A 25,446-nucleotide genomic window follows, 5' to 3' on the forward strand; every position below is an offset into this window, starting at 1 on the left:
ATAGTGTCGATTTGCTGGAAGAAGTTAGCTGGTGCGCAACGTAAACATTTAATCGCGATAAGCAAATCATCCGTGCAGAGTTTTCTGCAAAAAACTGCATAAACGACTTTTTTTTTAAATCGAGGGAATACCATTACAGTGTTACGAACCATACGTTGGTTAACGCTCAAGGATAATGTAGAAGCGTGTGTGTGCGTGTGTGTGTGTGTGTGTGTGTGTGTGAAGAATGTAGTATTCTTGTTGAGAGGTTTATACACCAGCAAAAATCAACGCGTTGTTTTTTTTTTTCCCCCTCTCACCAACATGAACAAGTCCGCTTGCAGTCAGTGGACAGTTTTCTGAAAAAAACAAGGCCTCAGAACTACAAAACATTGTTTTCATGGGTACTGCCCACATCCTAAGATAAACATTATGAACCTGAAAACACTTGATTCTCTTAAAGCTCTATCGAAACTGAAATTTCAGATACACTATATCGTTGGTAATCATAAATAACATCCACAGTGAAATGTCCAACTTTCTGTTACTTGAAATCTCTGGGTGAAACCTGGAACTACTCTTATAAAACAAAGCAACAATAGCGTAAATAGGAAAAGTTTTAATCGGTTTCCCATCTTCGATAAAATGGACAGTCAACTTGCCACTAGCAAATTACTTTCTTTTTAAGGCATTATATAATGAGGTGTGCTTTCTATTTGATTTTCAGGAATCGGACAACAAGGAGAAGTTTTAGTAATCCATAATGTCAGCCGATATTGTGACGATGTGTATGAATGTGTAGCCAAAAATGGTATTCCACCCGTTGTTAGTCGAAAAATAAAAGTTTCCGTCGATTGTAAGTATGATTTTTTTTTTTTTTTTTTTTTTTTTTTTTTTTTTTACTTATCTTCGTTCATCAGTTCACATCAATAATGATACTGGTATTTACAGGGACAGCTTTCTTCTGTTCCAGTGGATCTAGCATTTCTCAGCTTTTTCTCTCTTTCTCTCTCTCTCTCTCTCTCTCTCTCTCTCTCTCTCTCTCTCTCTCTCTCTCTCTCTCTTACCCAATCTGCCTGCTCCTGCCTTGTTCAGACACTATGGTACCTTTATTGATGAAAGGCACCATAAAGTCCAAGTAGATTTCTCTGCAGTAAGACACTCTTATTATTCTACTTTAATGCCGGTGTCCTTAAGGAGAAACTGAAAGTATGTTTGCAGAGTTTGTGCTACCTACCGCCCTAAAGTTTACACACAAGCACACAACCAACAATTCATTTGTCATCCACTCTGGCAATTTGGCCGACCCAGCAGAACTGGGTGCTGCAAGAAGAATGTGAAAGCTCTATAATACAACCCGATTACAGACTTCAATGTCTGAGAAAATGTTCTGAAAATGAACTCACCGTATTTTGCGCCGATATTTCGATGGTATGTCTACTTAAGTATTTTGCAACTCACCAGCATCAACTTGGTTTCGATGCTTGTCCTGGAAAATTATGTTATTGACTTGAATGTCCGATGTGAACAACTTTTGGGGACGTAACACCAAGGAATATCAACCTTTGAGAGTTAGCAGAGTTTGATCTTTAGACGCATCTTTGTATGAGCTGTGTACTCCTTATGAAAGGTTAGTTGATTGGTTGGTTGGTTGGCTGGTTGGGTGGCTGGCTTGTATGCACTTTTGTTAGTCTTGGTACTTATACTAAACCCGAGTAGCTGTGAACGAATATCTGTACTACTGTATCACAGATTCTGGTACTCGATGAGAGCACAGTCATCTGCAAACAACGACTCCATTTGTTATGAACCAGAGCCTCCTCAAGTTGAAGAAACTACAGCCTCCGTCAACAATTGCTCTGGCAAACATAACCTCATAGAATTGCTGTATTATACATGAACGTGCTCTTCTTGAGAAAAATAACATTTTTCATTTGCTCTACTACTCAGTAAAATAGTACAGCCTCATTACAATAACACAACTCATGTAATATATATTCTACACCATCACCTCATAATCTCATCCATATTGTCACGCACTAACCACTACATACAGACCACAATGAACGTGGCTCTCACTAGCTTTTCCGTTTTGTTATGTTTTCCTAAAAACAGCTAACTTGCAAGCGTTAAAGGTTAATGTTAATGGTGTTGAACTAGCCAGTCTTCCTGGGAAGGTAGTGAACACACCACTTACTTCAGAAGAAATCAATAAACAAGAAAAATGAGAACGCTCTTACATAATTCAGGCAACATATGTGTACGTTCACCTAAAGCAGAAAAATACGACTTGCATATTCTACACAAACATTACAACTCACACATCACCGTGTATAGTGTACTTTATATTACAACAGTCACGTCACATGTTCTATACATTGCACCACCAATATAACACAAATCATATAGTACATAACATGTGTTATCCAATGTTGTTTAACTCAGCTATCACTACAAATATCTTACACAATCACCTTTTGAGTTCCTGTAACACCACTCACAGGCCATGTATGCTCTACACAATCCCTTTGCAATGATATAGCAAAACTCACACAACACACAATTTGTATAATCACTTCACTGAGTATATTACACAATGCACATACGATGTATTGTGATCATGGCTTGATAAAACAATAACGCAATGCACACGTAACACATTCTACTCAATAACTTACCAATATTATTGAATAATTTGTAAATTATATATTCTAAAGAATTTCCTCGGAATACTTACATTTCCGATGGTACATATTATACACCATCACATCACAGTCTGATAACACAAAACACAAAGCACATTCTTCCACACATTCACCTCCAAGTTCTAATTGAATAAAATAGATACATGTATATTTTGGTTATGTTTTGAGTTCATTTCCCTAGAAATGTTTGGCTTTTTGCCAACGAACCGGTGTAATATATTTTTCTAAGTTATCAAAGAAACGCCTGTTCAGATTGTCACAAAATGGTGGGATTTATGCTGCCGATTACCTGTTCATTGTATCCAGGAAAGTAGTCTTTATTGAAGAAAGAACCGTTTGTCTGATTTGGATGTTTGCAACACAATGAACCTCGCTAAATTCACCGAAGGACCAGTTGATAGTGCCGAACTGGTTAGTATAATATTTTAACGTGATTCATAGTGTTTACATTATATGAAACTTTCGTTTTATCTTTTTTTTTCCAGTTGCACCAGAGGTACAGTTACGGAATAAACGAATTGGTCAAGTTAGTGGGCGAGAAACTATTTTAGATTGTCGAATTACTGCTTCACCGCAGGGTGTGACAGTATGGATGCGAAACGGAAAAGAACTTGTTAACAATGAAAAATACAGCATTGAAGTATTTAATGAAGGAGGACATACTATAACTCTAAGTCTACGAATAACTCAAATTAAGGCCAGTGATTTTGGAGAATATACTTGTCTAGCATCGAATCACCTCGGAAGAGACAGAGAGACGATGGTACTTTACGGTATGTCGGAGCATTTTGCTTATTGTCATCGTTAATATTACTGTGGTTGCTAAGGCAGCAAACTTTCAGAATCGTAAGGACGCCGGATAAAATGCTTAGCGGCATTTCGTCCGACTTAACATTAACGGTTCGAATTCCGTCGAGGTCCACTTTGCCTTTCATCCTTTCGGGATCGATAAAATAAGTACCAGTGAAAATCTGGGGTCGATATAGTCGACTTACCCCTCCCCTAAATTTGCTGGCCTTGTGCCAAAATGTGAAACCATTATTAATGCAGTTGCTATTTTTGTCGTTATTATTGTTTTTATTCAGATATTATGTTTTCATCATTTTCATAGCATCAAATTTGTTTAAACTGTTTATAATATATAATAACTGCCATTTGTCAACAATAGTCTAGTTGTATTTAAAGAGACAAGAGATGTAACTGGAAAGACCAGCTACTGTAAAGTTCACATTAATAATAGACGTCGAGTGTATATAGAATATATTTACTCGTTAATCGAAGAACCGAGAAGTGGGTAATTTTAGATATAAAGCCTAAAAGCCAGAAAGAGAAGAGAGCGATATTATAAGAAGAAAGTAAGTTAAATTTTCAGTTTATTTTTTCAATGATAACTTATAGCTGGTTGAAGTTACATTTTCCACTCTACCTGAATTCTAAACTGATTGGTACATGATCGAAGATATTTCAACCGTGATCACCTGTCTCCTTCACTGATGTACTATATCAAGGATTACATTTTCCAAAGCCCTTCTTTTTCTAAGAAGGATTGGTGGGGATGATTTATGATATATATATAACTGCTATTTCTAGCAGGTTAAGGAACGCGTAGAGCCTGCTTCAGAGCCATGACAATACAGTTATAGTGAAGAGAGTTCAAGGGTGAGGAATTTTTGGCTATAAATACAGAATATTCAATAACTTGATTTGTTTTCTCCAAATTTTAATACGTTTTATATTTACCTGTTTTCTTTTCTTTTTTTTAAGACCTTCCAATTATACTTTTTTTTCTGCTTCATGTAGTTACTCATTTATTTATATCTACATGGAGTAGAAACAACATGTGTGTTTAGCATCATCAGTTATGTTTATTTTCAGTAAACATTTCAATGCTTCATTTACATCATACGTACGTCTTGTGTCTTCCGTCTTATTGCATATTTAAATAACGTTAACATGTATTTATATTATTCAGCCACATGTTTATTTAATAGCTATACAAGCATCTATTCCATGTGTTCGTGACCTGTGTTTTATGCAAATAGTTCTTTAGCTAACGTCAACGTGTTCCTTTTTGTTTTACGATGCTTCCTGTTTCATTTAAAACTAATGTTTTGTACGTTTCTTTCATTTGTTTTCCATTGTGCATATGTAATTTTATTTACCCAATGTCTTGTTACAGTCTCTCATTTATATATTAATTTTAGTCTGTTCTGTTTCCTGTGTAGCTTTTTATTTATTTCATGCTTCTAAGCGTCTCTTATTTAACTACACGTTTTTGTTATCATGTAGCCATGAGTTTATTCCATGCATCCATGTTCTGGTAGTTCAACCAACTGTTTTGTATAAAATATAACTTCATGTATACCGCCATCCATCTCCGTGTTTCAAATTTGAGCCATGTATCCTAATGTGTATTTTTGTTGTTTTCATTTTCTTTTTTCATATTCTTTCACTCGTAAATCACTATATTCATTTCCAGCCCTTTTCATTGGTACATTCATCCTGTGGCGAAACTGGTAGGTTGTGGGGATGAATTCGGCTGCGTGCTTTTCCCTAAAACTAACCAGAGTCATTTCTCTGCCTCCGAAAGTCATCATCGTTGAAAGCTTGTTTAAACGTAACACATTGTTGGTTTGACTGCACTTTCTATCATCGGGTCACCAATATAGAGAAAAATTTACTGATGTTGAAGTATTGGTATAATGTTAGGCTGCACCTTGACCCATAATAAAACCAACTCCAACGTTGTTTAAATAACCTTTATTTTTACGGAAGTATAAGGTGGTGAGATGGCAGAATCGTTAGCAAACCGGGAACTATTCATATAATATCTGAAATCAGACACATCGTGAGAACAGAAAAGGTAGGAAGTGTGTTGGTGGGGGAGAAGACATAAAAGCAGGAAGTGTACAAAAGGAAGTTTAGAGGGAGTGTATTGTGAAGGTCAGTGTTTCAATTCAGTTCTTGAAGATAACACTTGGAGGTGGATAGGTATGAATGGGTATGACCCAATGCTAAGCTGGTAACAACTAATAGACAAATTAAAATAATAGACAAATAAGCGGCTTATCGTCTGTCTTCGCGTTCTCAATTCAAATTCCGCTGAGGCTGACTTTGCCTTTCATTCCTTTAGAGTCGATAAAATAAGTACCAGATGAGCACTGGGGTCGATCTAATCAACTTAGCTCATCCCCCGCCCCCGAAATTACTGGCTTTGTGGCAAAATTTGAAATTAATATTTACGTAGTTACATAATGGCTACCCAGTAGTGCTTTTTGTTGTATTCAAAGCATATGCAGTTCCTCGTTGCATTGATAACAGAAAGAGTTGACTTCGGGTGAAAGGCGAGAATAATACTCTACAAAACACAGTTGGAGATTCTTTTAACCCGGGGCGGAGCTGTATCCAAGGAAACTTATCTGTTTAAAGGGATTGTTACAGCCGAAGTGCGCTTTTGATTTGTTTATGACTAAGAATTCACTGGCTTCTTGCGTGATGAGAAGCAAAGATATTGTGTTCATGGTACGTACTTGGAGAAATGCATTGCAGATGAATTAACCTCAGCCGCGTGCAAGTGCAAGCTGCACGCGTCGAGTCCTTAACCACTTCTGCGTTAGCTCTGGCGCAATTTCCCTTGTATAACCCCTATATCGTAGATAAATGGTAGAACATTCTATAATATGAGAGAAGCGATGGTAATCCTGCAAGCTAATTGGTTAGCATTCAGTGAATGTCGCCTGATCCTAGTTAATCAAACTGTAAGGTTTCGATTCAAGATTTCGCTACAATCCCATCAAATATTTATTTGTTGCGATTTTATACTTCTTTAAGTGTCATCAATTTCTCTCCCTTAAATTGCGGATTATTTCATGTAACAATTTAACCGCTTTGTTTCGTTGTCTTACAACCCAAATGTTCTGTTTTTTTTTTTTAATTGATTTGTTCTGTTCTTTTTGTGTGTGTGTGTGTGTGTGTGTGTGTGTGTGTGTGTGTGTGTGTGTGTGTGTGTGTGTGTGTAATTTCATTTGTTTTATTTTCTTGTAGTTCCCATGGCATTGGCGTTTAACTTTCATGCGCAAGCATGTGATATTCTCGTATTATCATGTTTTGTTTTAATCATTTCTTTGTTATTTTATGCGGTGTATATTTTCATACACTTTGTATCTTTGTTCTATCTGCTCACATGTTCACATTATGTATGCTTAAACGCACTTTGTTTTGTTTTGTTGCTACATTTTATTTTTCCAGTCAGTTACTAGACAGACAGATAGACAGACAGATAGATGGATTCGAGAACTTTTTATTAATCACTACAGTTGTTTCTACCCATCTAATATCAGTTCTTCACAATTAATTTAAATGTATCTGTCGGTGTAGATGCGTCTCTTTAAGATCTGTCTCATTAAAATAAAGATTGTCTGCAAGAGATCTTCTCGGTTTGTGTGTAGAAAATCTGCAAATAAAGGGATACAGCTTCATTTTTATAGAACAATAAATAAATAACAGATGCAAAAAGAAACGAAGACACAATATATACAGAGAGGGATGTGAATGTATACATACATACATACGTATATACATATCCATCTACCTATATATATATCTATCTACCTATATATATATATATATATATATATATATATATATATATATATATATCTCGGTGAGTTAAGATTAAAAAGTGTAGTACTAAATACTGCATGCAATAACTTTTTAGCTTTTTGAAACTTGCTTCCATGTAAGAGAATGCAGGCAGAAACCAACCTGTAACAGAGACTCTCTCAGAAAAAGGAGATAATTTAAAAAATTTATTTTTTAAGTTAGTGTAAATTCTATGCATTGAACTGTTCAATACTTCACAGTGCCTAGTAGCTTATTTTTATTCCCGGAATGGGGGATCCTCGGACAGTATTGAGTTCTAACTTTGCTTTAACTAGAACTCAAAAGTTTAGGGGACAACTGATCTCCATACTTAAAGACTAATGTTATCTCTGTTGTGGTGGTTTCTATTGCTGTTGCACGTGCCTTACTGGCTAGGGTTTTCGGCTCGCAATCGTAAGGTCATGAGTTCGATTCCCGGCGGCGCGTTATGACCTTGAGCAAGACACTTTATTTCACATCGCTGCAGTCCACTCAGCTGGTAAAAATTATATGTACCTTTATTTCAAAGGGCCAGCCTCGTCACATTCTGTGTCACGCTAAATCTTCCTGAGAACTTCCTTAAGGGTACGCATGTCTGTAAAGTGCTCAGCTACTGGCACATTAATTTCACGAACGGGCTGTTCCGTTGATTGGATCAACTGGAACGTTCGTCGTCGTAACCGACGGAGTGCCAGTTTGATATCTAATTCCAGATCAGGCCTAGGCGAACAAACCAATGCTAAAAATCAAAACGCGTTCCACCTGTGAGCATCCTATGTTTCTGTTGGATAGTTCATATCAAGAACTATATTACTCACTGTATCCTTCCTTTTTATTAACATGATAAGGTGTAATTCGATGATGGCTTGACTGCTATTTCTAGCAGATGTGTTTTCCGTATACTGGATTTTTAATTTCTAAATCACGTGACAAGACTTGAGTGTCATGCAACCCACCTATTTTGAGTAAACCATGCGGCCTTATTTTTTTCAAGCTTATGGGAATTGCTGAGTTTTCAAGTCATCAAATAGATACTTCTAATCGTAGCACATAACCCCACTGAATCTATATATGCCATCTCACCCATGACTGATGTAGACTAGACAGGTTTATGTCATCACAGTTATCGTCTGCTACATTCATTGCACTGCATGGCTTATTCGTTTGACTATTGTCTCAGTAACTCAATCACTCCATCCAACCATCTACTTACCCCTCGACTCTTAATCCATCCGTCCATCAACCGAAGAACTCATTCATATTTCCATCCACCTATCTACCTTTCTTTACAACCCCCACTTCTTTTACAAACATCCACTCTTTACAATTGTGCACCCTTTATCATATTCCACCGATCAATCCAGCCATCCAGCCATCTATCCATCCTATTCTTTCACCTGTCCAATCAACCACCAATTGTCCCATCCATCTATCCACCGATCCCTCTGAATTCTTTCCATCCGAAAAATCCCTCCGTCCATCATCCATGCATCGACAATTACATTTACTAATCCTTCTTAAAAGTCCACCGTTGTGACCTCCATAAGCCCCTGGCGAGCTCTCCACGTAGTCTAACATACAACTACCAGGCCACAATTTTTAAAAAATGACACTAGAAAATTACATAAGGCTACCATCTGCATAGGGAACAAATAGTTAAGTACATGCTAAAATACACAATGCTTAATCTTTTTTTTTTTTTTTTTGACTTTGTAAAGAATCCTCAATAACGCCAGTTACGTTTATTCTCGTTCTGAATGTAATTTCAACCGATTAAGCATTTTTCGCTTCACTTCATCCAGTAAGTTAGCATACTGAATAACCTGCTCTTAACTCCTAGTTACACCCTACTCTGGTTATTAACCCGCCTTCAATTGCCAAGAAAACTTCACACCACTTTCGCCCACCACCACAACACACTTCTTTCATCCAGCACCATCACATCACTATCCCCACCACCACCACCACATCCCTTTAACCTACCATTATATCATCCTCTCACAGACGTTCATTGAAGAATTACTAAGAAAATTTCCCGTTTGTTTTTCTTTTTCTTTTTTTCTTCTACCATTATGGAAAAATATTTCAGAAAAAAGACGGACAACTCCGGCACCAACTGAGAATCGAACACACAAAAAGCGTCCTTTTATCAATTACACAAATACTGAACACCTGAGTGGCGGGCAAGAAGACATAAACTTGGATAAAAATATTATGGTGACCGTCAAAAATTTTTCTAACCAGTCATTTAAAAACGACCCTAGCCATCCATTAGCGCCATGGTCAGGTAACTATTGTCTCCTTAAATCTTATTTCAGGCAAAGTCTTTAGACATTCATTAAGGATTTAAAAAACAAAACAAAACAATGGTAAATATTGAGTTGTGAAATGCTGTTTATCTTTCCTCCGTCTGCTTTAATTCGTTTTCTGTAACCAGTTCTGACGAGGTAAGTTTGAGACCGTGCGGTCACCAGGCCAAAAATATAATACAACGAAATATGGATCTATGTTTATTAATGTTTGTTTCCAAAATACTGGTGGTGAAGTGACGCATTCTTTGACTGGCAATCATTATTCTTTTCATGAAATGCAAAAAGTAAAGAAGGCGATCAGGAAAATGTTGATCGAAGACAATCTGTGTTTTTATAATTCTGTTATTGTGATTATTATATCTTCGGGGAGTACTAATTAACATTTATTTAGCATGCTGTTGTTGTTTAACCCCAGGTCAGATCTAATTATGCGGACCAATAATGAAAGTTGTTCCATTTGTAATCATCCCATTTTTCAGTCATACTCTATCTGGGACAACCTTATCCAATGTGCCCCTCTATTATCAAACAGTAAGATATCATTTCTAATAGATTGTCTAATCACAAAATACCTTCTCATCGGTTTAGAATAATTTCCCCCTTGTAACGACATATATATTTTGGATTAAACATCCATTACAACTCTAGTCAAAGGAATGCAAAAATACTTTGCATTGATGCTAAGACTGCTTGAGTAGTAGTAGTAGTAGTAGTAGTAGTAGTAGTAGTAGTAGTAGTAGTAGTAGTAGTAGAGTTGGTGCACGCGCTGTAACAGAGTGCGTCACTGCATCCACTATTTGTTAGTGATTCTTTACTACGACAAGCGGATGACGCCTTTGCACCATTCAGGCGACAACCCCCACTTATGGGTTTGTTTGGATAGTTGTTGGTGATGTGAGTTTTCATGGTCGGACTCCGAATCAGACCTCAATCTCATTTAGTTTTTTTTTTTTTTACGACGCGCAGAGGAAACGGAGGGTCTATTCTTTGACATGCCTCCCCACACAGCAAAATTATCAAGAGTTTTCTATGTTCTTATATTTCTCCATGCTTTTCTCCATTCATGTCTCCACGCTTTTATATGTTTCGTCTGCTTTCCGAATTAAACATAGAATCTCAAGCAGTTACCTTTACAAACAGACATAACAGATTATCTTAAACGATGTATAGCATCCTCTGTTATTAAGTAAACTGCTGTCTACACAACTTTTCCTTATTTCAAATACTCAACAAACTCTGAGCATTAACAGACAGCACTTCTAACTTACAAATGTTTCCTTTAACTTCTCTAAACACTTCTTTATTTCAAGATCTTCATCCCTATTCACGAGTTATCAGTATGTAATTTTACCATACTTCCTTTATACTGGTGGCGCTAGTAGAAAACAAAACCATTAAGATCTTTAGAATATGTATCCAAGGTGTCCACAAACTGCTTACCTCTAGTGGTGAGATAATAAAAGTTTTAAGATTTGTTATTAACGGGGATTTCCGGTGATTAATATCATCCTGCAGTTAATAGATTTCCTGTCCTTTCAATTCCGAAGTGCCTATTTTGATACCAATACCGTTTCTCGGTTAATTCTATCTTCTGTAATAAGTAGTTCGGCAGTGAATACATACTATTAATTGTAAATGTCCTTCATGTCAATAATCCCTTACAATCAAACTTGGGAAACAGACGTAGAACACCTTAATCCAGATGTAGAACGTCTGGAACTTATCACCTACACTGATCTGACTGTTACAACAATTTGTATTTATTATATCCTTCATATACTCTTTTACTTGTTTCAGTAATTTGACTGTGGCAAATCGACCCCAAGACTTATTCCTTGTAAGCCTAGTACTTATTCTATCGGGCTCTTTTGCCGAACCGCTAAGTTACGGGGACGTAAACACACCAGCATCGGTTGTTAAGTGATGGTGGGGTGACAAACACAGACACACACACATATAAATATATATATATATATACGACGGGCTTATATCAGTTTCCGTCTACCAAATCCACTCACAAGGCTTTGGTCGGCCCGAGGCTATAGCAGAAGGCACTTGCCCAAGGTGCCACGCAGTGGGACTGAACCCAGAACCATGTGGTTAGTAAGCAAGCTACTTACATACAAACAGGAAAAAAGTTATATCCTACTCAGTTTTTTTTTATATCCGGTCTTCAATGTATTTAAAAAGCTAACATCAACGATCAAGTCTTGACAATTGTTCTCTTTCTCGCAAAACCGAAACATTATAGAGACAGTAAAACAAAGAAAATGCAATTGGTGTACCGTAACCTTTATAATTTCGTTTTTAACTTTCAAGTTCCTAATGACTTCTAGCATCATGCAACTCTTATCTTTACTTTAATATTATTAAAAATTATTCAACAGACACCAAAAAGTAAACAACTAAATGTTCTTCTTGCTTCCACTTTTTATTGCATTTTTCTTCACCTACCATATCAGGTGCATTAACTAAAGTCATTCGGTTTTCAGGTAATGAAATTTAACAGGCATTTTTTCATCAAATATTAGGTGACAAAAAGTACTTAACAAAATAAACATATTCATTTATTTCGTCTAACAGAAATATGAATTGAAGAATTAATTTTCGATATTGAATTCATTTATTTTTCAGTTCATTTTGTATATGAGTATCTAAATGTCTAACATCACTTGTTGTTGCTCTTGTCGTTGTTAATCAGTTTCTTATTTTCTAGGTTATTAATCTCATGCTTACAGTTTATATTTACAATATTTATACCAAGGAAATTCTTCAGTAAGTTATATTTCTGATCATCGTCAGATGTCTTATTCCTTGATGTCTGCCTAGTTCCAGAATGGATTCCAACAAGCAACCTTTCTTCTTTTTCTTCTTCTTCTTTTTCTTCTTCTTCTTATTATTATTATTATTATTTTCTTCTACTTCTTCTCAGTATTATTATTATTATTATTATTATTTTATGTTTGACTTTTGCTTTGTATTTGTACAAGTTGGCTCCAAGTCTTACCCGGAGACCTCAAGAAATAACAACTTAGAAGTTCATGTTGGTGTTATGCCTCTGGTGTCATATATTTGGTTTTGCACATAGTATTGTACTAGAGAATATTTAAGAAAACATAAGAAAATTATTAGTTTGTTTTAAAACATTTTTTACCCATGAACCTCATTGATTCCTATTTTGCTCTACTGGACTTCCATAACCATTCGATGTATATTTAAAACAATCATGTTATATTTTTATAATTAAATATTTTTAGGAATTGTATAAAATGATATTTTGTGTGTTGTACAAGAATAACCATTTTATTGCCGATAAGTCTTAACAACTAAATATTATACGAACCCCACAGGGGCCATATGAATCCCGGTTTAGGGCCACTGGTTTATTATAATGGTGATATTCAGAGAATGAAATCATTTTACAAAATAATGCTGTTATAGACTAAGCCAAAGAAAGTCCTTAGCCAGAAATGCATTCCCCTTTAACCACAAATCTATACCTTCCATCCATAAAGCCATAATCTACGTTTGCAAAGCAATAGCCTTATTAATAAAGCCTTAATCTTTATTTTCAAAGCCACAGTACTTATTCACAAAGCGCTAGTGCCTGAAAGATTCCTAGTTTCAGTCCAAACTAAGACAATGTTTATATCAAGAAGCAGAACACTTGATGACAATTAGAGATGGAAGCACAATGTCGATGCAAATATTCAATTTATGTTATTGAGTGGCTTCAGTTACTATCTTGATCTTTCAGTCACCCATCTTCGTTATGTCTGCTGGATGTATTAAGTAGTACACCATTACTACTGGCAGTTATCTCAATTGCATTCTTAAATCTGTCTGAAATCGAGAAAACAGTTTTAGAATTTTTTTTTCTAAGGTTAAGTGACAAGTGATTTGGTCTGGAGTCGCATGTTCTGGTGAAACATTTTTTTTCAGATTATGTTGTTTTTTCCTTCTTAGTAATTTTTCATAATACGATCAAAACACTATTACCCAGCAATATTTTATTAGTTGCGTATGTACTATATATATATATATATATATATATACATATATATATATATATATATATATATATATATATATATATATATATATATATATATACATATATATATATATATATATACCCACACACACGTCTTTATATATATGCATTTGAAGATAAACACTTAGTGAAGGTGTATGATGCAGTGGTTGGAGCATCGGCCTCACAATGGTTGCTTTAGTCGAACCGTTAAGTTATGGAAACGTAAGCACACCAACACCGGTTGTCAAGCGTTTGTGGGGAGACAAAAACAGACACAAGGACACGCATACACACAGATATATACATATATATACGATTGGCTTCTTTCAGTTTCCGTCTACCAAATTCACTCACAAGGCTTTGGTCGTCCGAGGTTATAGTAGAAGACACTTGCCCAAGGTACCACGCAGTGGAACTGAACCCGGAACCACATGATAGACAGTTTAAAAGGGTGGGAATAAGATACTAAAAGATAATGTCAATATTCAGAACAGCTGACTGTGTTATAGATTTAGACAAATGGTCAATGAAAGGTAGGTGGAAGGGAAAGGGTTAAGATAAGTAAAGCACTATTTAAATCGGAATCGGAGAGAATTAGACAGCTTTAATTAAGTTATTCGCAAATTTTAACGTTTCCATTACATTCGGGGACAGCTAACTTCCTCAACTTATCCTTAGACCTTAATTCTCCCTTATAATCTTCATACCACGAACTAAATGGCTATCTAAAGCAAAGCAACATTTAAATCTAATCAATTTTTACCAACTATACCACCTACTATAACCAAACATACTCGATTATATGTTCGAAGCCGTCATTCTTGTATTTACATTTTAATCATCTTTAACCAGAAATATCGAATTCAAAATTTTGGCTCAAGGCCAGCAATTTCGGAGAGGGAGCTAAATCGATTACATCGACCCCAGTACTCAACTGGTACTTATTTTATCGACCTCGAAAGGTAAAGTTTCCCTCGGCAGAATTTGAACTCAGAGGCGGCGAGCTGGCAGAAACGTTAGCACGCCGGGCGAAATGCTGAGCAGTATTTCGTCTGTCTTTACGTTCTGAGTTCAAATTCCGCCGAGGTCGACTTTGCCTTTCATCCTTTCGGGGTCGATTAAATAAGTACCAGTTACGCACTGGGGTTGATGTAATCGACTTAATCCGTTTGTCTGTCCTTGTTTGTCCCCTCTGTGTAGCCCCTTGTGGGCAGTAAAGAAATAAGAAACGTTAGCATGCCGGGCGAAATGCTTAGCGGTATTTCGTCTGCCGCTACGTTCTGAGTTCAAATTCCGCCGAGGTCGACTTCCCTTTCATCCTTTCGGGGTCGATAAATTAAGTACCAGTTACGCACTGGTGTCGATGTAATCGACTTAATCCCTTGTTTGTCCCCTCTATGTTTAGCCCCTTGTGGGCACTAAAGAAATAAGAATTTGAACTCAGAACGAGAAGACGGACGAAATGCCGCTAGGCATTCTGTCCGGTTATATTAACGACTCTGCGAGTGCCCCGCCTTATCTTTAGCCAGAAATATCGAACACAATAATATATGACCATGAGCAGTTTGTAAATCTGCCATAAAAACTATGGTATAAAGCAAATTAAATGAATGAATGTAAATTATATTAAAAAATAATATAACTAATGTGACTGCACCAAAAGACATCACTAACTGAATGGAAGTTCCAATAATAAAACAGCCATTTCAGCCTATGATTTCGTACATTTCAGCAGCCATTGTTATTCTCTTCTCTTAAAACTGTAAAACTGAACATCGTAATTTTGGAGTTAGATCTACGCCGACTGTTAGTAACGAAGGTCTTATAGCGCTACTACAATTGCATGTACGAGTCTAATATCTTATAGAGGAGTGGCTTGATTATAAATCAATTGTTTAGTGTCTTAAAATTGCGGCATTTTAAATGGTTTTGTGCCAACGCAGAAGGAAATTGTTCACGGTATAACTACGAGACATTTAAATAAACAGACTTGGGAGCAACAATTTATTTACGAAAATCTCAAAGAAATCACCTAAATTTCTTTACATTTTGTAGTTTATTTTTTTAATTCACGTATTTTCTAATAAAAAAAAACGCTTTATTTCTACAGTCAATTATACAACAGATTACATTTAAATACAAAGAAACAGAAAGAAAAAAAAAGAAAGGTAAAAACGGAAAGAAAAAAAACGGGCAGTAAAGCAACTGAGGTTGAAGGAGGAGATGATGTGCCGCACACTTCAGAACAAACAATGTGCTCAGCGGCGCCTCGCGATAATAACTGCGATGGCGTTGTCGTGGAAAATGGCTTGCGGTACTCGTTGCAGCGGCCCAACTCCAACCCACGTGCTTCATTTCTCAGACGGGCTGCCGTTATCCCTATTTTTACGAGAACACTTGACGTCTCGACGGAGACCGGCACAAACTGATAGTGGCTGGCCAGACCCCTGTTACGGGTGGTGACACCCGGTTTTTCAGCCGATGTAGAAAGGTTGAAGCAAGGCTGGCAATCTGCCTCCCTCGAATGCGAAGAGAATAATTCTGTCGGGGCGCTTACCGTCCCTGCAGTCGAGACCTACTGGTTCCAGCTGAACCGGGAAGCCAGCCGTATCGCGGCCCCTTCTGATTATGTCATTCATAACGGCGTTTCGGCCCGCGCTAAGGCTGCAGGGTAATGAATGCAGGCCGAAATCATCTAGAACCGATCCGTTATTTTAAGCATTTTTGAATGTTTTTCCAAATCAGACTGAGAAATAATGAGAGAGGCATAAAACTTCGCGTTGTCAAATTCCAATCAATTAACTATTGGAATTGTAGTTTTGTTGTGGTTGTTGTTTACGCCGTTCTTCTGTATCCCAAGTTAATTTTTACCGATCAGATGTATACCTAAAACTGTTGTAGCTGTTTTTTCGGGGTGGTGGGTTATGCAAACACCGAGTATCTAGGACTTTGTTTTCCAATGTTTCTCTTGAAGTTGGTAGTGTAATTCAATGGAGATTTCGCTGCTTATTCTACCACAGTGAGTGAGCACTAAGAGACTCTTCAGCACTTGTTTATTGGTTTCAGTCATGCCAAACGCTTGTTTAAATACGATTTCTTTCCGGCTTCGTTTCCTGTTGGAAGATTTGAGGCTCAACTCTATTACCAAACAGACATTTATCTATTAAAATGTATCTACAAATATATAGGGTGTAACTATGTTTTCAGGTTCACTGTGTGAACTGTATGAAGTATACCTCTCCTTTTGAAAGTGTCCTGTCTCACGCACACTTTCTTCTGTACTCTTCTATACTTTTCTGTTGTTGCTTATAACACACCTCTTGTCCTCTTAACTTTTCCAATACAGACGTCTTTGATATTGAACATAGACGCTTCACGCCGGATTTCCAACACTTCCACACACATAGAGCGCTTGAAAACTCCCTTCTATGAGATCATAACAATTTAGCCAGATCAAAACGCCGCACACACACATACCACGCACGCGCACATACACAAACACACACTTATACAAACACACACACATACACTTACACACACATACACACACACACATGTGTGTGTGTGAAGGAAATCTGACACTATACCTTTTCTATGCATTCAAAATGCACGCAAAGTTACTGCAAATGCTTCGTTGCCACGTTTAACCCCTTCTTGTTATTAACCTCTCACACATATCCCCGTACCAGACAGCAAAGATTAAGATTCCTCTTCTGCGCTCTATAATAAGTGAGATCTGAATAATTCAAGTAAGCCCGACATTACAAGTCGTACTCACACATTCCTTACAAGACTGATACTATACGCACAAACATCGTAGACCACATCCGAAATAAGGCTATTTGACTGACAAATTGACCAAACATTGATACCATTAACTGACACTAACAATAATTGTTACATCAACCTCTCTATTGAAACTATAACGGTCTCTGCTCCCTTGAACTGATCTTCTGTCTTCTTCAAACAAGCTCCATCTAACTAACCAATCTCTCCTCCTCACCTGTATTAATCTGTCACACATCCAACTCTACAGTGAACACTTCTTCCAAACCATTCCTAAAAAATAACCAGAGTTCTTCGAAAAGTCCCAACACCCACATACACCCAACAAACGCTTATCTACGGGTTCCAGTTATATACATTTCAATTATCTAAGCGGAACTAAAGTGGTGTTAGACGCATCCCTTTCTACTAGAGGCACGAGGCCTGAATTTTTTTTCTGTTTGTGGCGGATGAGTCGAAATTATTTGTTTCCTTAATATTTTTAAAGGTCTGAAACAAAAGTTCAGTTCAACCTCTGTCTCAGACAGTGTATAGTCTCATCTGATTGTTACAAATGAAATAATACAAGCTCATTTTATGGAAAGATATTGATAAATTACCTCTCAGGATACAAAAAGGCATATCCTAGAAAAAATAACAATAATGACATTTGTAATTATTCTTAAGGCATTCACACAAATCATTTGTTAACCTTGCACATTTTTTAGCACATTTTCCGAGATGAATTTAATTGTTTCCCAAGACAGTTCTAGATATATTTACCGAAACAAAAAGATCAATAATAAAGATAATAGTATAGCTTGAATTTATTTCCATTTTCACAGTTAAAATGTTTCAGGTGAATATTTTGTAAAATAATTATAGTCTTAATTAGGTTTAATTTTTAACAGGATTAAAAGAAACGCGATACAATTTTAATACTGAATATTTTATATTCACTAATTACTGGCGCAGACCAGCGTTCGTTCTTCGGATTTTTGTGTTTAATTTATTCATATCAAAAATTCATTTTATTTAATTTTCAAAATTTGTATTCCTTCTTTTTTTCATTTTCTCGTTCCTAAACATTTGTTCACTCGAATAAATTGGCTTATCTATCTGTGTATGCGTTTATATATGTGTGTGAGAATGTTATGCGACAGTAAATTGACAAACTATTGTCTTGTAAAATGGATTAAACGACGAGATAATACAATATTTCGATCTACTGAGTCTCTCCACCCACGTATATTATTAAGTTACAAAAGCAGGAGCCACAATTTGAGTTACAGAACTATAAATTGATTTCATTCGAACATTCGCCATGATAGATCGCTGACCACTACATATTTATTTTTTTTCTCCTCGTTTCTTTCCTCATTTCTTTCTGTTCCTTTCAGTTGAAGAGCGTAGCTCGAAACGTCGAAGACTTTCTCTATTCCCAAGTGTTAAACTAATACATCCATTTTTTGTTTACACCACCTGTCTTCGTCTGTTGTTTTTTTCGTAAATTCTCCCATATATAAATACACGCTCACGTGGTCGCACCAGCTAATCCTGTCTCTACTCATCTAACACGAACTTCTGGATTCTACCTTCTTTCATTCTGGATTTATTCATTCTAGATTTTTTTATTCTGAACTCTACACTCCCCGGCTGCTCCTCTCCTACCCACGGATTACACTGGACCTATCTATCTATATATATATATATGCCATCTGAGTGGACAGAAGTAACGTGAAATTAGATGTTTTGCTCAAGGCCACAGCACATCCCCCAGCCCAGTAATCGAAACCACAACCTTACGATCATGAGTCTAACACCCTAGCCACTAAAGCACTACACTTAGTAGAAGTTGTCGTCTTGATTTCGAGGATAGCCACTTTCTCAGTGCAGATACATGGCTGTAACAGACTTCGAGGCATTTCTACCATGAGCCCTTGTAGGACTACTAATGTCCAATTTTGTTTTAAGTAATTTGTGGAAAATGTATGGCATAATTTGGTGAAAAGCATACCAACTGCAATTCCACTCATTGGATGGCTCTCAAAAATATTTTTGACAAGAGAACTTGGTTGTTGTGCTGACTTTATAGAAAACTTTAGTTCTGAGATTAGATTACTGCTCACACTTTTAGCCTCCAAACTCAACCGGTCTCATAGAAGAAATTGAAGAGTTACTAAGAATGGTCACCAGTAAAATATCTTAGGTTATAAACTTAAGGTTATATTAGGTTATAAGCCTAAATTACTGGGAACGTCTGAAAGTTTTGTGTCTCTCTTGAAGCGCCGCACAGAGAGTTATAATATCATATATGTACAGGAAAGCCTGAAGGGAGCATGTTCCAAACTTCGGCATCAGGGAGAATTTTAATACACGAACTGGTACCGGAAAATATTTTCTGTGTATGTGAGTGATAATAATATTTCTATAATAACTATAAAAGCTCATCTAAGTTCAATAGAATATCTTTTGGGAATTTGCATCCTCACCATAAATATTTCATAAGCAGAAAAAATGGTGACTAATTTTTCGGTAACTTGATATATATACCAAATTATTTGTTTCAGCTCTCTCTCTCTCTCTCTCTCTCTCTCTCTCTCTCTCTCTCTCTCTCTCTCTCTCTCTCTCTCTCTCTCTCTCTCTCTCTCTCTCTCTCTCTCTTTGAAGGAATCGCAACGGCTCTATTAGATGAGTTACAACAGGAAACATTCGTTTGTGTCCGGAGAATATATAAATGTATATATATGTGTGTGTGTATATATTTGTTAATGTGGTGATTATTATTGTTATTATTATTATTCATGCATACATGTATACATATATAGATACATATATACACACATATGCATGTATTCATATATATATATATATATAACTATTCAATTAATATATGATATGACTTGTTTTTAGCGTATTTTAGCCAGGTCATCTTTATGTGTCATTATAGGTTTTGGTGATTGTTCTTGTTGTTTCAGCTTTTGTTTACAAAAAGGAGTGAAAATATCAGAAACTGCAAGATGCAAGCATAACTGCATTGCTGTAATTAGCTTCGTTCCGTTTTGAATGTCATCGGAATTTACTCTTTCCCCCTCAAACATGGCTGTGTCGTTTGTAAATTCGTTTCATAATCACATGTTTCCGATATAACTAAAATATGAAATTATGCGAAAGCCCATTCTATGGGGCTAAAACCCGTTCTTGGGTTGTAGACTTAATATATTGTCCATTTTACCACTACTATCAACTCATCCTAGAGTGCCTGTTGGGGAGCCCTCTCTTCCTTGCTAGATGCATCCGAGCCAGTTCCCTGCCCTGAGGATAACATCCGTCGTTCTTCCTTCACCATTTCCAGAAACCTCCCGGCGATGAATTGACCGAGTCGCAAAGAGCGTCGCATAGACTTCTTCGCAACATTTGTACCGATCCTCTGAGCTCTCAGTTCAAACCCTGCTGAGGTTAATTCCTTTGAAGGAATAACATTTTTACCAATCCAAAGTAGTGAATTGGCGTAACTATAAGAACGTTGAACTTGATACCTTGTGGTATTTGTTCAGATCCTTTGAGTTCTGAGTTTAATTCCCGTTATGGTCTACTGAAATGGTAGACTAAACCCGTTACTTGTTTCAACATCACCACCTGATACCTTGGAAGACTTTACTAGAGTTCATTCAGTGACAAGTGTTCGGACCAGATTTCCCATTTGAGGACACCTTCTTCCGACCTTTCCACTAATCTCAGCAGCCGTGTAAAGGATCAGGAGCACTGCCTTCTCTCCTGATCGAAACAAAAATGAAATAAAGATTATGAACTATGCATTATTTTTTGTCTAATTCATAAACAAGTTTTAAGACCCTTCTGTAATAATATAGAAATACCAGTAATATGCTGATATCAGTCTACTGGTTACCCCTCATTCTCCGCTTACAAATGTCCATTCGTATTTTATTATGCCTTTAAATTATTATTGGAATTACATTTGTAATGATTAATCACATAAATCCGTTGGAATGGAATAAACAATAAGATGTTAACAGAATAAAATGCCTTATTGTTTTTCTAGTTTCTTCTTTCTATGATCTATGTTCGAATCCAGCCACAGTCGACTTCATGCTGCTAGGTTTCATTGATGAAATGCCGGTCATGTCTAAAAGTAATTGTATTTTATTTCACAGAGGCTGATTCCATTAAATACTGTCCCTCCGTTATAATGCACCTTTTATAGCAATTCCAAGAACTTATTAATCTATCAGCTATTTATTTATTATTTTTATATAACTTATATGCTAATCTTTCAGGCAGCGAGCTGGCAGAATTGCTAGAACGTCGGAAAATCAATTTGCAATATTTCTTCTGGTTATTTGCCTTCTACGTTTAAATCTCGCCGAAGTCAACATTGTTTTTTATCCTACCGATAAAATAAAATACTGGAGTCGAGGAAATCGACTAACCCACTCTCATTAAAATTGATGACCTTATTCCTAAATTAGAAATAATTTATTTACATGTATCATTATTACATTTCTAATATATCGTTTCGTCTTCTTTCTTTTTCATACAGAATCTTCCGGTTGCTTCAGCATTATCAATGACAATGGGCTCTGTCTGAAGTCTATAGGCATGTATATCTTTGGCATTATAATCAGCAGTGTTCTCAGTGACCATTCTCTTCTCTAGCAGCTTTATACGTACGATATCGTCTACAAAACCAATCCTGAAACTTCAAATACAAAAGCTCATCAAACATGTTTTATTTCATAAATCATAACAACAAAGTCGGTAGCCATGCTAAAGAGACATTGAAGACGCCCATTCACAGCTATGCTCTTATTGGAATGGCCAAATCTGCTGACAAAAAGCTTTTTGTATCAATTTAAATGTGCAATCATCGGCAAAAAAATGAAGGGCCAGAAATAAAGAGAGAAGAAAACGGATGAATTAAGATGAAATGAGACTTTTTAATACAAACTCAAGTACCTGAGAATTACGAAATCATAGTTAGTCAAACTGGACAGCTATGTTTATGTGTTCTCATCTAGAGAAAGACTTTAAACAACTTGTTTAACGTTAAACCTTCCTAATTATTTAGGAGTATTAATGAGTAAAGAGACTTATTCACAGGGCAAATGTATTAATTTACATACAATATGACAGTTGTTGGAAAATGTTTGCCTGAGAAATAGCCACAGTTACACAAAGAAATGTTTCTGAAACTCTATGGCAAGCTACCCCTGTAGCCTGTTTATAGAAAGTATAGGAACTGTAATATTAAAAGAAATATATGACAATAATCTTAAGCCAATTATCTTCCAGCCAGAACAATGCGGAAACTTCTTACTTCCTGAATGTTTACGTCTGTTAATATTCAGGTCCCTGATTAAAAAATATATATATATATATAATGATATAAAAGAAAAACAAACAAATACATAAATAAAACAGCAGAGTTTACGCTCTATTTAAGTCCACCTTTTTATGTTGATATTGAAAGCAACTTTATTCACGTTTTATTAAAGTACTGCCAAACGGATCAACTGCAAATTTCCAGGGTATTGTTTTGCCCACTGGCAGAACAAACAATTCAACAATCTGATACTTTCATAAACTGAATGAAACGAAAAACAAACAAAATTAAATAATAACAAAAAATAATGACACCCACATATACACAAAAAATACAAAAATCAAGTAATAAATAAATAAAAATAAATCAATATGTTTTTTGAAATCAGATCAAGCTTTGCATAGTGAAAGTTGGACCATATTATCTGATTATTTGATATGCTGAAGCTTTTGGTCACGTACTTGCATCAAGTCTTTTTTTTTTTAACCCTGTCACATGTCTCCTTATGTTCCGATGAGGGTGACTTCGAAAGGGCCATAACCCTTAAACCCTTAACCAATAACAGTTGCTGTACAAGTGCCTTTCGCCGATGCTCTGTAAAAATCATTCCGGTTATAACTCTATGTGTGGCATGTGTAGTAAGCCTTAATTTTAGAACCGGTATTAGCTAGATATTAGTTGGAATGTTTCTATCTCGCCCCAATAGCATATGTCAGGGTTAACTAAAGTAGCAGAGAACAATATGTACACAGTCATTCTAAACAGTGTATGGTTGTGTTATAAAGTTTTGTTCCGTTTTTAAGTCCCCAAAAGATATACCTGTGTATTTTACTCTTTTATACATACAAACATACATACGTATGTATGTGTGTGTGTATATATGTATATATATATATATATATATATATATATATATATATATATATATATATATATATATATATATATATACGTATATATGTATATATATATATATATATATATATATATATATATATATATATATATATATATATATATAGCTTACAGTCAACTCAAATCCCATCTACGCCAAAAGAAAGTCCAAAACGAAAAGAAACACCCATTTATTATTAATAAAATGGATAATGCTCGTTAGAATATTCAAACATATTTCATTTGATTAATTAAATTCGCTAGAGTATTCAATAATTAATTCATTATTATTATTATTATTATCATCATCATCATTATTATTATTATTATTATTATTATTACTACTACTACTACTACTACTACTACTACTACTACTATTACTACAACTATTATTATTATTATTATTATTATTATTAATTGTCGGGTAGATATAATGTTCACAATGGAATACAGTTCCCCTCAATTTCACTTTGTTATTTTAGGTGAAGAGAAGCCAAAAATTTACATCTATTCTTATGCTTCCGATTTTTTTCCCACCCAGCTTCTCTGTTCCTCACACATACACACACCTACACACACTCATATGCTCACACATACATACACACACAAACACATACACCATACCATACATATACACACATACACATATATATATGCTTGTGTGTGTGTGTGTATGTATTTGTGCGTGTGTGTGTTTCTGTGTCCCTCTCTGTCAATGTACGTGTGTCTCTGTAAGGATGTATATACATATATGTATGCATATTACATATATATATACATATATATATATATACATATATATACATATACATATATATATATATATATATATATATATATATATATATATATATATATATATATATATATATATATATATATATATATATATATATATATATATATATATATATATATATATATTCATAATATATACATATATATTCATAATATATACATACATATTCACTTATGTACCATTGAAGAAGTGCGAATACTTTACAAACAAATATTAATAGGACTTTCCTTATCAAAAAATACAAAAGTAAACTTTGAAAGCTTTCAATATTGAATTTGTGATATTTTTTTTCCATTTCTTACCAAGAGTCTGTACAAATAAAAAGAAACGATGAATTTTGAGTTCACTTCTGCATTTTACATTTTACAATTGCACTTTGCAGTCATGAAGTTCTCTAGAGCCTGTGATAATCTTGTTTATTATTATTATTATTATTATTATTATTATTATTATTATTATTATTAACATTAACATTATTTTTATTATTACCATTATTTGTAATTTACTCCGGGTGCGTTTTCTTGGAGCCTGATTAGAGAGAAAGCTTAGAAAGCAAGCAGTGTCCACTGAAATCATCAGTTTTTTGCGTGTTATTTTTCTGTTTTCTTAGATTCTAATACAAGCTAGATACTATTCTCATCGATGAATTCGTCTTAATGAATCATTTACGATAAGACTCCATTCATAAACCTGAAGAATGAAGAAAACAACATCATCATCAACAACAACAACAAATACAAACTTCCGACCCATGACATGTGTTCTACGCTGAAGGCATGAACGTCCACATTGACGGTTTTGGCAGTGAAATTAAACCATAAAACTTGCATTTAATCCAAGGGAATTGAATCACGGCCCGTATGAAGATGGTTTTGTGTCTTACATATATATATATATATATATATATATATATATATATATATATATATATATATATATGTATATATATATATATATATATATATATATAT

The 25,446-nt window shown here is 35.3% G+C and overlaps 1 protein-coding gene across 1 annotated transcript in view; it reads left to right on the forward strand.

Annotated features, from left to right (window-relative positions):
- LOC106878436 (lachesin) overlaps positions 1–23,148 on the forward strand; it is a 68,812-nt gene extending 45,664 nt beyond the window's left edge. Inside the window, exons 4-7 of the mRNA XM_089361006.1 lie at positions 707–835; positions 3,170–3,457; positions 9,415–9,612; positions 22,000–23,148. Of these exons, the coding sequence (XP_089217132.1) occupies positions 707–835; positions 3,170–3,457; positions 9,415–9,612; positions 22,000–22,115 (731 nt within the window). The 3' untranslated portion in view covers positions 22,116–23,148. The remainder of the gene's footprint in view (positions 1–706; positions 836–3,169; positions 3,458–9,414; positions 9,613–21,999) is intronic.
- Positions 23,149–25,446: the final 2,298 nt, after the last annotated feature.

This window comes from Octopus bimaculoides, chromosome 12 (assembly GCF_046866305.1).
Source record: "Octopus bimaculoides isolate indiv1 chromosome 12, ASM4686630v1, whole genome shotgun sequence".
Taxonomy (NCBI): Eukaryota; Metazoa; Mollusca; class Cephalopoda; order Octopoda; family Octopodidae; genus Octopus; species Octopus bimaculoides.